Source organism: Bombus pyrosoma, linkage group LG6, assembly GCF_014825855.1.
Source record: "Bombus pyrosoma isolate SC7728 linkage group LG6, ASM1482585v1, whole genome shotgun sequence".
Taxonomy (NCBI): Eukaryota; Metazoa; Arthropoda; class Insecta; order Hymenoptera; family Apidae; genus Bombus; species Bombus pyrosoma.
The window spans coordinates 1,474,672-1,488,778 of NC_057775.1; the positions used below are offsets into that span (position 1 = coordinate 1,474,672).

The 14,107-nt window shown below is 42.4% G+C and overlaps 1 protein-coding gene across 3 annotated transcripts in view; it reads right to left on the reverse strand.

Annotated features, from left to right (window-relative positions):
* LOC122568081 overlaps positions 1–14,107 on the reverse strand; it is a 43,637-nt gene that overhangs the window by 15,061 nt on the left and 14,469 nt on the right. For all 3 annotated transcript variants that reach the window (XM_043727419.1, XM_043727416.1, XM_043727417.1), the window contains exon 3: positions 9,583–9,715. In XM_043727419.1, the coding sequence (XP_043583354.1) occupies positions 9,583–9,715 (133 nt within the window). The remainder of the gene's footprint in view (positions 1–9,582; positions 9,716–14,107) is intronic.

A 14,107-nucleotide genomic window follows, 5' to 3' on the forward strand; every position in this document is an offset into this window, starting at 1 on the left:
TTTTCATTTTCTTCTTTTAAAGAAAACATCTTATTTCCTCGTTTTAATTTTCCATTTATTAGTAAGACTTTGAATAAAAGATTATCAAAGCAACATATAATAAAATTAATTTGCTAAATCCATGTCCATTTCGTATAATATGTAACATATAACTGATCATCCAATACTGAATACTGAATTACGTATCCGGTATGTATAAATAATTGGAAAATATAAAATTGGATGTAATTGAATTTAATGGTACTCGGCTCTATCTCTACTTATGTATTATATATCAATCTCGTTTTATGATGTATGTAACAAACGCGTATTATACATACTTGCACATAATTACTCTATTATTCATTTCCTTCGTTTCAGAAACATAAATGCAAATATTAGTATTCGACCGTTCACGGAGAGACGCGATCGCGAGGAAGCACGCCAACGGGAGTCGTAAATTCCCGTTACGATGAGATAATCGACGCCATGAAATGATCGATCCCCTATTTCGTTTAGGTAATAAAGGTGGTTGAACTGATTATAACACTGAAGTAACAGGTTACAATGTACACTTTATTCCAACAACTTTGTGGACATAGACAGTTGCGCACAGATCGGCGCGTATAGATATAAGTTAAACAGATGACTGATCTAAGACTGATAAACCAGTCAAGATATTGATTGGTCAACGTATGAAAAACCAGTCAAGATGTTGACTGATCTAAGGATGTCAAACCAGTGAAGTTCGGTGACGATGCTGTCGCAGAGGAAAACTATTGCTGGATGTTGGTCGCCCCACCACCGGTAGCTTACGGGTGGAAATGACCGTTGAACATGGGAAAAACCCAACCTACCCATTTTTTACCTGATGGAACAATAACCATAAGGAACGTCTCGACTTGAATATATTTTATAACAATTAAAGGCCCTAACGGTAAAATACAAATGCTTAGTTTTATGACAGTTCCTTAGGATTACTGCGGTCCGACTAATTATATTAGCACAGCTAGTGGCCGCCCCGACCGAGAGATGGATTCTGGTTTACGTAAAGCTTTATGGAACAAACGTAAATCAAGTTTGATAATAGCTTTTCAAAATTCACAATTTCATGCAACGCAACGGTGAAAATAAGCTGGTCAATTAAATAGTTGGTACCCTGATGAAGGATGACGAGAACGCGAGTTCTAAGGAGTGAATGAAAAACGAGAATGAGGCAGCTATGAGAAAATTTCAGGTGGTACGAGCTATCAGTCCGACCTTTTATCCGCGAAGAGCGTTTAACAAGAAACGCAAGAAGGTGACAACATACAAGACGGGGATCTGGTGGCGATCACGGTGACGCAGGTCGGTCCTGGGCTAAAGTTCTACTCGAAGCTCCCTGGGTCGTATCGCATGGTAAAAGTTTTACGGAATGACCGTTACATGGTGCAGCGAAAAAGTGAGCACAAAGGGCCGCAAACGACCTCTACGCTGGCTGATCATATGAAGTTGTGGGACATTGTTGGAGTTAGTAGTGCCAGTAACGATGAGCACATCTGAGGTCAGATGTATTTGTTAAAATGGCCGAGTATAGTATCATGGTCAGATCGCCAAAGGGTCTGGGACAAGCGGCCCATCAATGTGTCGTCGGTCCTTCAGTCGAATAGTTACGCAGAAAAAGGCCTACGTGACCATGGCCACGGACGGTTGCGGAACACGTACGTGGTGGGGCTATGAGAAAAGACAAAGGGATGCTTAAGGGAGAAAGACGAATTAACAGACAGTCGTTAGTTGAGAGTCGAGTTGTGAGCAGTCGTTAACTAAGAGGGGAGCACGAGACGGGTATGGGTTCTTGCGGCGTAGTACCACGGCGCCTGATGAATCTGATATTGTCCTCGCGGAAGCGAGGCCGTCGGTGCTCGAGGAAGAAAACCAGGCCCTATGGAAAGAGCTTGCGAGAATGGCGGTGAGCGCGTCCCAGGAGTGTTCTCGGTGCAGCGTCAACGGACAGAGTGACAACGCGCGTCTCACTGCCCTGGAGAAGAGGGTCGAGGAGCTTGGACCCTCCATCATAAGGGCCATTGAAGAGGGCCTCAGAGGTGGGCGACACAGTCGTGAGGCGCGAGCCAGACGGAATTCGGTAACCTCGGCTCGTACCACCAGCACTACCCAATTACCATCGCTCCAGAGGGAGCAGCAGGATGGAGAGTGGAAGGTGGTCGAGCCAAAGAAGAAGAAAAAGAAGAAAAAGGCGAAGGAAGTCACAGAAACGGCGTTGGAGAGCCAAGTTTACACGGCATCACCCGCAACAGACACTCAGTCTGAGAGGAAGACAAAGGGCAGCCCGAAACCTAGGGCTGCCGCATTGACGGGGACCTCGGCGAAAATCTCGAAAGGTGTGCCAGTGCAAGCGCCAAAGAAGGCTGTGCTCCCTCGCTCACCGCGATCATCTGCGGTGTCCCTGACCCTGGGCGAGGGTGCGAAGACGTCATACGCGGAGATTCTGGCGTCGGCAAGAGGGAAAATCCCACTGACAGAAGTGGGCATCGAGGCGGTTAAGATGCGTAAGGACATGACCGGCGCTATCATCTTGGAGGTCCCCGGTGATAAAAACCGGAAGAAGGCGTCCACGCTGGCGACGCGCCTCGCGCAGATCTGGGACCTGGCCACGGCCAGAGTCGCGGCTCCAGCCAGAATGGCGGAGCTGCGTGTGGTAGGGATAGACGTGTTTGTCGCCAAATAAGAGCTGCGGACACCTTGGCGTTGGCTGCGGGATGCGGCGCCGCGGAGGTGCAAGTCGGAGAGATCGGGACCTCCAGAAACGGCCTCGGCTCGGTTTGGGTATGTTGCTCACTAATTGGGGCGAGGAAGCTCGCCCAGGCAGGAAAGGTTGCACTGGGATGGTCCATTGCAAGAGTCGAAGCCATCGCCAAGAGGCCCTTGCAGTGCTTTAAATGTTTGGAGCTAGGACACGCCAGGGTGACGTGCGTATCGACGCTGATCGACGTATATATGCTATAGGCGAAGCTGGTCATCGTACCAGAGGCTGTCCTGTCTTATTTAGGTAAGTGCCCCCTCTGCGAGTCGTTCGGGGCACCTACGGCCCACCGGATGGGAGGAACAGCGTGCTGCCTGCCGAAGAAGGAAAACAGGAGGATGTCATTAACTCGTGACTCTGTCGCGAAGAAGAGCATAGCGGATCCAGCGTGCGTCGAAGGAGGTATCAGAGGAGCGGTAGATGGCCGGGAGGAGGCTATGAATCTGGCGCAGTGAATTCAAGCGCCTTCTCCAGATTAACCTGCGACGGTCGAAACGGGCGCAAGACCTTCCAGACCATCCGGGGGAGCGGGGTCGCCTTGACGGCGGTGGCTGAGCCGTATCGTGTTCCCGAAGTCCCCGACTGGGTCGGGGACCTGAATGACTCGATAGCTGTAGCATGGACACCGGCGCTGGGTGCCCCTGTCGTCCTGCTCAATCATGGCAGCGGCTATGTCGCCATCGAGTGAGCTGGAATGGTGTTGGTGCGCGTTTACGTTTTCCCTAACTGCGACCTTGCCGCGTTTGGGGACTTTCTAGACGGAGTTGGAGAATGCGTCAGGAGATACCTTCCCTGCCAGGTGTTCGTCACAATAGGGCAACCCCAGAATGGACACACGCGGGAGGATGTTGTTCGATTGGGCCGCAGGACTCGGACTCCTATTAGTTAACAGGGGCTGGGCGAGCACCTGCGTGGTATGGAGGGGGTCGTCCGTGGTCGACATTACTTGGACTATCCCCGGTGCCTTCCGACGAGTATTAGATTGGAGAGTGGCCGAAGGGGTCGAGATTCTTTCGGACCACCTCTACATTTTTATGGAGTTGGCGCCTGTAACAACAACTACCACACCCGCCACGCGGGCCTGCAGCATCGGAGGAAGATCCAAGAGTTCTCGCCCACTGCCAAGGTGGCGCGAGCTGCTCCAGGCTGCCTGTAGCTAAGACGCGCGTACGAAGGAAAGAAGCGTCGACGAGGAGACCCTCCTTCAAGACATGAGCGCGGTGTGTGACGCCTTGATGCCGCGCTCCGTGGCCGGTGGTAAACGCCATCAAACCGTCCATTGGTGGACACACGAGATCGCGGAGCTTCGGACTCGCTGCATCCGGGCCCGCAGAGTATTTCAGAGGGCGCATCGTAGACGGATTCGCGACAATGAAGAGGAAATCTCCCGCTGCTACGAGGCGTACAAGGAAGCGCGACGTACTCTACAGCGGGAGATCAAGATCGCGAAAGTCCGGTCCTGAAGGGACCTTGTTTAGGCGGTCGAATCCGGATCGGAATCCGTGGGGGCTGCCTTACCGGATAGTGATGAAGAAGTTGCGCTCCTGGCCCCTCCTCCACTGATCGCAAGCATAGACCCGGCGTTGCTGGCCAACGTCATCGGGAGGTTGTTCACCTGGCAAGACGACGATGATGCAAGGGAGGCACGACCATCCTCCACCTGGACGGTGGAATGGGAGGAAGAGATGGATGTCGCCGACGATGAGCTGCTGGAAGCAACAAAGAGAATGGCCTCTCGAGACGTGGCACCGGGACCAGACGGAATACCAGGACGGGTTTGGGCGGAGTCAATCAACATCTTGGCTCCCCGTTTGCGGCGCCTCTTTACAAGATGCCTGAGGGAGGGTGTCGCACCCCAAGGCATGGCGGACGGCGAAACTGGTTCTACTCAGGAAGGAGAGTCGCCCCTTGGATTCACCGACGGCGTACAGGCGGTGTGCCTTCTGGACGAGATGGGTAAACTTCTCGAAAGAATAATTGCCACCCGTCTGGAGGCCCATATATCGGAGCGGGTGCCCGGATGGCACGATAGCCAGTACGACTTTCGACAGGACCGTTCGACCTTCGATACGGTGAATCGTGTAAGGGCCGTGGCAGAGGTCATGGTGTCGCAGAACGAGGTTGCGTTGGCGGTCTCGCTGGATGTAACAAACGCCTTCAACGCCATTCCCTGGGACGTGATAGTGGAGGCGCTGGAACGCATCCAGGTACCCCCCTACCATGTCCGTGTCATCCGGAACTATCTGAGCGACAGGTGAGTTGCCTACAAGTACAACAGCGAGGAAGAAACGCGAAGGACGGACGAGCGGAGTGTTCCACAGGGACCCCCTGTATTGGGATCCATCCTGTGGATCACGGTGTACGACTCGGCCCTCCGCCGCCCCCTGCCTCCGGGCACGGGCATCGTTTGCTACGCCGATGACACTCTGATCCGAGCCGGGGGACGATGGTTTGACGAGACTCTGCAACTCGGCGAGGTCGCCGTGGAGTGCGCGGTTTGCGTCATCCAGGAGCTGGGCTTGAGCGTGTCACCTGCCAAATCTGAGGCCATGTGGTTCTTCGACCAATACCGTAGATGAACTCCTCCTCCTGGCCTCTGTGTGAACATCTGCGGAGAGGAAGTACAGGTGGTGCTCCAGATGAAATACCTGGGCCTCATGATCGACAGCTAATGAACGTTCCAGCCGCACTTCGAACTCCTGGTCCCTAAAGTGACGGCCGCAGCCAACGCCTTATGCGGCCTATTACCAAACATCGGAGGGGTCGGAGCCGGAGTTCGTCGACTGTACGAGGGAGTGGTTCGATCCAGGGTCCTGTACGGGGTCCCGATGTGCGCGGAAGATCTGCCGAGGAGTCGTCGCAGCTTACTGCTGCTGAGGAGGTTGCAGAGAACTACCACCATCCGAATAGTCAGGGGATATTGGATCATATCCCACGCGTCGGTGTCTGTACTGGCGACGTCTCCTCCGTTCGAGCTGCAGGTCATAGCGCTCCGACGGCTGTACCATCACCTGCGGGGCTTGTGCTCGGGCGGGGATACGCCCTCCGTCAGCCAGTCGGTCCACAACATCCGAGAGGAGGCAAGGCTCGAGACCTAGGAACGATGGCGCATTCAGCTTGCCGCCGAGGATACGGTACGGCTTCGTCGAGCCGTTGAATCGATCCTACCGAACTGGGAGGCCTGGAGGGATCGCGGCGGGCTCCCGCTGACGTACAGAATGACGCAGGTGCTCATCGCGCACGAAGTGTTCGGCACAACACACGCTGGAGTTCTGCTCGGCGTGGGAAGAACCGCGTCGTGTCCTACGACTCGCCATCGTCGAGAGTTTGGCCTCCGAGGCGATCGTAAAAGCCATGCTGAGGGGACAACAGGAGTACATCGCTGTCCGCTCCTACTGCGAGCAAGTCATGCTTGCAAAGAAGTGCGCCGAGAGAGAAGAGAGAGAGGACAACATTCATCAAGAGTGCCGTCACACCGAGGAGGATCTGGGTCCCCCCTCCCTCCCCTCGGACTTGCACTACGGCCCAGGCAGCGTGGCGTTAGGAGGAGTGATCCCTGCTAACGACTCAATCAACCAAGGATGACTTCCGATAACACCATCAGGGAGAAAACGAAGGAGTGCCCTGGAGTAATTCGCAGGGGGTCCCCGGGCACTCCTACCAATCGTCAGGACGACCACCGTGGGGTTTTAGTCGGTTTGATTTCGACACTACCCCGTCGCCTCCCAGAGGGCGGCGGGTCGTCCATGAGGATTTCCCCACGTTAAAAAGAAGTCGTTAACTAAGATTCGAGTTATGAGGAGTTGAGAGTTGAGTTGCCAAGTTGCTATGAGTTGTAAATTATTAGTTGTGAGTTGTGAATTATCTATTTAGTTGCCTTAGTTATTATTTATATTATATATTATACATTATTATAGTTAGTATTTAGTTCATGTTAAATGATCATCGTTTCCTGTTTAATCCATTGTAAATGGATCCATCTATGTAATATCGCGGAATATATTATTATTATATTCTGATATTTGTGATTTAATGATGGTTTATTTACAATGACTGGATTGTACAGATGTTGATTAGGCAGAAGAACGATGGTTGTTTAACACGAACTAGTCACAATAACGCACTATAATCTGGATAACTCAATGGTTCACTTGCAACTCTCGCCACAACCGATCCAACGTTCTCTCTCACGCGGACCACACACCACACTCTCTCGACAACACAACGACTTCTCGATTCACACTCCCTGACTTCCGGATTGATATTCTGTGGCTTCTCCACTGACTCTGCCTGTTCTAGCATACCTTTGTCTTTTCTTAGACCCACTACGCATGTGTTCCGCAGCCGCTCGTGGCCAGGATCACGTAGGCCTTTTCTACGAAACTATTCAATTGAAGAACCGACGACGCATTGATGGGCCCGACGGCGCCTCCGCTCTCGCGACTTTGTTTATGGTTTACTCGATATCTCTTAGGCCCTTTTTCCACGATACTACATCTATCAATAAACTTATCATTTAGAATAGAAATTATTGAAAACCCTAATTTCTAATATTTCTGAATAAATAAATCCTATATTATGAATTTACATATAGATTATATAGATTATATGAGTACTTTTTGCAAATACTTAAAAATGACATTAATAGTTAGAGTATAAAATATAAAAGTCAATGTTTTCATCTCCCTGTGTCTTCACAGCAATGTTACATTAAAGAATTCTTTTAACTGATTTACAAGTACTTTTTCACATTTTATAACATTTCCAATTTTTTCAAACTTTGCTTTTCGCTTATTAGTAGATAACTGTATTGCAAGGGAACTTTTTTAATATGTTATACACTTTTCAAAGTTCAACCTTCATAATTTACTATTATAGTTCCTAAGTTTCTACAGTAATCTACCACTATTAATCTTTGCGTGACTAATCTATTTGGAATAGAAGACATTTTGTCTCGTTTGTTGTTGTCCGTCAAAGGACATATTTCTTATTATAATTTTTCGTTTCATACGAAAGTAGAATAACATAGATATACTTTACAGATAAAATATTATGATGCCTTGTGAAATATTTGTAATATGAGTGAAGTTTAAACACTAACTTTTTAAAAGCTATAAATATACTCTAATTGCAAATTATTAATATTATAGATATAAGATTCGATCTTTTATAATGATGTTTCTTATATTTAAAATTGAAGATGAAAGAATTTTAGTCAGGATCAGATGTGATAGTTTGAAAGAAGCAAATAAGTCCTGGTCGAAACAGGAGAAAAAGACATAAATAGGAAGACTCATTGGAGCACTGGAAGGAGGAATGTGAAACGATAGATAGGATGAATTTGTACGTCGAAGAAATTCTGGATAAAAATAAAAACATGAAAAAGGTGGTTGCGGAGAATAGACAGGAAAAAGGAAAATAATAGGAAAATAAGGAAAAACATAAACAGAGAGGAGTAGGAGTAGAAGACAAAGATGAGAAAAAATATAATTATTGAGAAATAAGGTACAAGTACAAGTAAAAAATAGATCAAATGGATGGCGGAATGAACGAATAGATGAATGAAACGCAATGATTATATTCACGGGGTGAATGATTATATAAAGATAAAGTATTTAAAGATAAAAAAGAAGGATTATCAAAGAATTGACATATTTTCATACTATCGTATTTATCAATAAGTTTAGTTTTAGCTTTTTTTATGTTTATGAACTATGTAAAGCCAATTCTAGGCCATCAAACTGAGATAAATGTAGATATAAGTACATAAGGTAATTAGGGGGAAGATGCCAAATAGGAGAAGATGCTAAGCAATTAGAATTCTAAAGTCTATCCAGTCTATGTTATCTATTATGTGTACTTACGAATTCTTCCGTTACGTCAATCGATAAAGAAGATCACTTAGCATTTGTTGTAATATACAACATGAGTATGTTGAAGAAATTTATGCTACGATGTCTGCAAAAATTTTTGCTGCAGCTTAATATTTCGTATTGTAATAAAAAAAAAAGGAGTGTTATTAACAGCGGCAGGTTGCGAACCGGAAAAGAGGAATTTTTCGAAATTTCTTTTACTTTTGCACAAACGATAAGCATAAAATTTTACCTACTTAACGAGCTTAGCATCTTTCTCAATAGCATCTTTCATGTTGGAGTAAAATGCCGCGTCAGTATAATGGTTGCAACTTACTTATTTCAGTAAACAATGTGTATTTATAGTAAACAATGCAAAGCTACGTGAAAAGATCGAACAGAGGACAATGGGCAGAGGATGGGCTTCGATCTGCTACACTAGCGTTGAAGGATAAGGCGAATAGAAATGCGAATAAAGAGCACCATATAATTTTTTGTTTCGTTTGCATCTTTTCCAACGTTTGATTCCGCCTGAAATGGTATCATAATGAAATTAAAATGTCTAACGTATAAGTTTCCTTATATTGCAAATTATATGCATAGGAAAAGGTGGCTCAAAACGTTGATTTCTACACATACTCAGAAATCATCGATATGGGTAAGATGGATATTGTAAATAACTATACAACGTTCTCTAGAAATTACTATTTAGTAATTGGTGTTTACCAAGGTTATATATTGTTCCTTGGATTTATCTCATTTTTTTTAAAAAAGGCACAGTTATGTCACTGTTTCGCTGAATCCTTCATTTGTAAAAAATTATACCGTATCATCATAGTCATAACATAAATTGTAGATTATAACTGATAACGCTACAGCAGCGTCATGACGAGTTTCAAATATTATTATACATACAAAGATACATAGATGTAGATATTTATCTTCTCTTACCTATAACTTTCATTGGAACGCTTTCCGAAGTCTGGCTATAAATAGGAGTCGACATCGAAACTTCACAGCTATACGAACCGGATGCCTCGTAACGGACATTCTCTAATTTGATTGTCGTGCCATTTTCAAAGCGCTGTAAACAAACGGTGTTTTAGTGCTAGTAGGCGGTAAAGAATTTCTATTAAATAAAATAAATAAAACGCGACCACTGTTTCCGTGTACTCGTTCAAACTCAAATCCTTTACCATTATACCACTGCCTTTATCAGTGCCTCTTGCGTGCGAAAGCATGGTTGAAAATGAAAGGAACGTTTGTGTATCGATCCCTCAGAAATTGATCAAACGTCTGTTCTTTGATCGTGTAGGCGTTGGAAGAAAAAGCAAACGAAAAGGAATGAAATGTAGAAAAAAGAAAAATTGTTATCTATATGGTGTTGTAGAATTACAGATGAATCAAGTAGAAAGCTAAAAGGACTGCACTGCATTTCATATAGATACTACCCATATGAAAAAATTACAAGTTTCATATAAATATATAAATTTATAAGAGGTTAACTTATAAATATTTATAAATGTTCAAATATTATATTTTCGTGAGCGCCTGCACTCGTATATACTCGTATCAAGCTATTTCATAAGTAGTATCTTTCTCTACTTTGCATTTTGCATTTTGAATCGTTAAAGTAGGATCAAGTAGTAACTACCGTAACTTGTATACATAATCACTAATTAAGAGAATTACAAATAACATCAATAGAGAAATGCTCGATATTAATGAACCGGAAAGCCTGTTTCATCGTGTCAATGGTCAGTCACACACAGTAGAAACGACATTCCATATGTAGAATAAAATACAGTTGGAAATTGTTCCGTCATCCACTTTATTTTCTATACCTAACAAGAATAAACTTTTATTTATTTTGACGACAAAATATATAATTTGATAACGACAAAATGTCATAAAGGATAAAAAAATTTTTAATTTTTACAAGTTTTCAAGAGAGGAGTTATAAAATGATTAAAACGGAGGAATGTCGTGTCAAAAAGCAATAAATAATACATTGCTCATCAACAAATACGATAACATTGATATTTTTACATACTATGTTATATACTGTGACTCACGAAAGTATACGTGTGTCCACATATATAAATTTAAATAAGTTTGAAATTTTTTTTTTTGTAATTTTGTAACAAGACACGACTATATTGATTATATTGATCTTTGAAACACATTTAGAAATGTACGTATATAGAAGCTACAGACTATTTATTGGAAACATACACTTCACAAAATTTACCAACGTATTTGAATAGTTAATTATGCACCATATTAACAAACCACAATATTTAGTGAGGCTACTATCCATGCTGTATACTAATTCTTCATTAAGTGTATGTTTGCAATAAATGTCTTATAAACTTTCATATACATTTTCGGATTGGTTTTTAACTTTCCTATTACAATCATGATAGTTGTATCATATTACAGTGCTACAGAAATTTCCACAAATTTTGTATAATGTACATAATATATTCATATAAATTTCCTGTGTTTAATATTGGAATATGTTCGTGAGCCATTATATGTATACACAATTTATAATATTGTATATAAGTATGACATCATTTAGGTATGGAATGATCAGATATCTAAAAAAAAAAAATGTATTTTCATTATACCCTACTATTTTTTACTTCATGTATCTTTAATTTTACAACGCTTGGATATACTCTGACGGGATATGTCACGAATCGAGGGTATCGTGTTATATTTTTATTAACGTCGCATGTTTCGATGCAGGTTGTTTCACGTGATATCGGCCACTGGTTAAGAAAGTCCGTCTCGATATTGTCTCCCGACATAATACAGACTATCGTTAATACCGTGTTTCAATTTCCTCTGGCGACGCCTTCGTGGTTTCGTCCCGATGAAAAGCGATGTTTTATTTAATTCCAGGTCACGAGGACGCTTACACGTAGATTCGCGCATAGAAAAATTTTTGTTTTGCAACGTTCTCGTCGTGTAAGCGTATGTCGAGACGAGCTTGGTTTCTGTAGATTGTAGACTGTAGACTATAGAATAACGGTCACGAAAAATGAAGTAATATAAAGTGGCGTAAAACAAGATTGGATAACGGGCTGGAAGTGTATACTGTATATTTTTTAACGGCGAGGCACAACGAACGCGTTGCAGCTAAGCTATAGCTAAACAATATTTTGCACAATTTTTCATTCGCTATCTTTCTACGGATTATTATAACTAACGGGGTGTTTTTAAGTACGAAATTCGTAACAACAACTTTTATTAAACAATATAATGGATGCGCTCTTAGAACACCTGTTAATAAATAATATTTCACGTGATTTTCGTTGAACGATCTTTTGCGAATTATTATAAATCAGGAATATAGGTAAAAATATCGTCAGTCTATTTTTTTTAATTTTCAGATTTTTATGTCACTTACAAGAGAAATTCGGTAACTCAAAACTCTAGGAAAATTTGAAACTTTGTAGCAATGTAATCCCAACGTGACAGTAATAGCGAAATCATTTCCTGTTCCAACAAATAAACCGTATCATTCATTACAGTACACTTTCTTGAACGAAAAATTGATTTTGGCTATTCTAAAAATTTTGTAATATCTATATGTGTATGTATTGAATGTATGTACCTACGTACATACCGACATCTATGTACATGGTTTTAAAAATTTCTTATAAAATATTAAAGATGATGCGAGTAAATTTTGAAAAAGAAGGGTCTTTTAAAAATTCTTTACCACCATAATATAGAGCATGAAATTACACAATTATGATTACAACTTCTTTTCATGTCTTACGTGGTTTCGTAAATTTACTACATATTAAGAATTTGCAATTATTTTGAGGAACGGTTTTGTCTCCACGAACCCTCTGTTTATAACAACAAAAACTGATTAAATCGTTGACGTCATTTAAACTACATTTTTGCAAAGTCCCCAACTTTTTCAAAATTTGTAAGTTCCCTTTTTTGTGATTGAGTATATACATACTTAATAAGTAAATTGTTGAGGTTATTAAACGTATGAACAGAGGAACGCGTGGATAAATTGTAAAGTAAAAAATATATTTTAATACAGAAGTGTAAATACAAGTAGGAATATAATTTGAGCTGGTCCCAATCTGCGCGCTAACAGTGTCATCCTATAACTGAAAACCCCGAAGCCATCGTCGCCTGTCTACTGTTTATGGTCTGCCTTCGTCCCACTCTTTTGTTTATACGCTATCGATGGCTTCAATGCTTGAGAAAACTAAAAAGATCAGATGTAGAGTTTTCTTAGAAGTGGTGACTACTTCGACATAAATATTTGAAAAAGACAATAGCCTGATATATTCGAAGATATAAGGCATTCAAAAATTAATGACAAATAACTGTATTTAATAAGAAACAAATACTAGATTAGGTAATTATAGTAGTTTAGATTCATTGATATTATTCTACCTAAATCTAATGTTATTTACATTTTTCAAATATTCAAGTAGGTGACAAAACACATACTTAATTTCAAATTTAAATGAAAAAATATTTTTCACATAGAACTAAATGTATAGAATTTTAAAGTTATCTATATATATATATATATATATATATATATATATATATGTCGGATTCGCATTATGATTAGGGTTGGGGTTAAGGGCGTGAAACGAACCTTCGTTATGGTTAGACTTTGTCGTTATGCAATAGAGAAGATATTGACTAATGCAAACATGATTGTTACAGATATCGACAAGTAACCGTGGTAATTGGATACTCGAGACGCTAGTGACAATGATTCTAGGTTCGATAACGAATCCACGGTCAACAGGATAACTCTTTATTAAACGTAAAATACTTTAACACACAAACACGTTTGCTGGGACGCTCTGTATATACTGCTCGATGTGTAACTCTCCAAGGCGACCGCACGAATAATAGACTGATGGAAATTTTCCTTCCTTTACGATTGCGTTCGTTTGTTATATACTGGACCGAAGCATCGAGAAAGTTCCAATCGCCGTTGCTAGGCAGTTTCTGCTTGGAGTTTGATTATTAATACAACGTGTGTCCCATTATATTGACACCTTCGAGGCAAAATGTCCATCCCGTGACCGCGGCTACGTTCGGCGACCAGTTGTGTCACCTCGAACCCAATCCCACTATCACAAATCTCGAACAAATACAATCGGATTGAATGACAATTGTTTAATTACGGCTATAGTAGAATCTAGATTACAATATTACGGGATTTTCCCACAGTTCCAAAGAGGAGGCTCCAGTGTCCTTCCATCCCCGACATATATAAATATATGTCGGAGAAGCGTTATGATTAGAGCTGGGGTTAGGGGCGTGAAAGGAACCTTCGTTGTGATTAGACATTGTCGTTATGCAATAGAGAAGATATTGACTAGAGCAAGTATGATTGTTACAGATATCGACAAGTAACCGTGGTAATTAGATACTCGAGACGCTAATGACAATGATCCTAGGTTCGATAACGAAT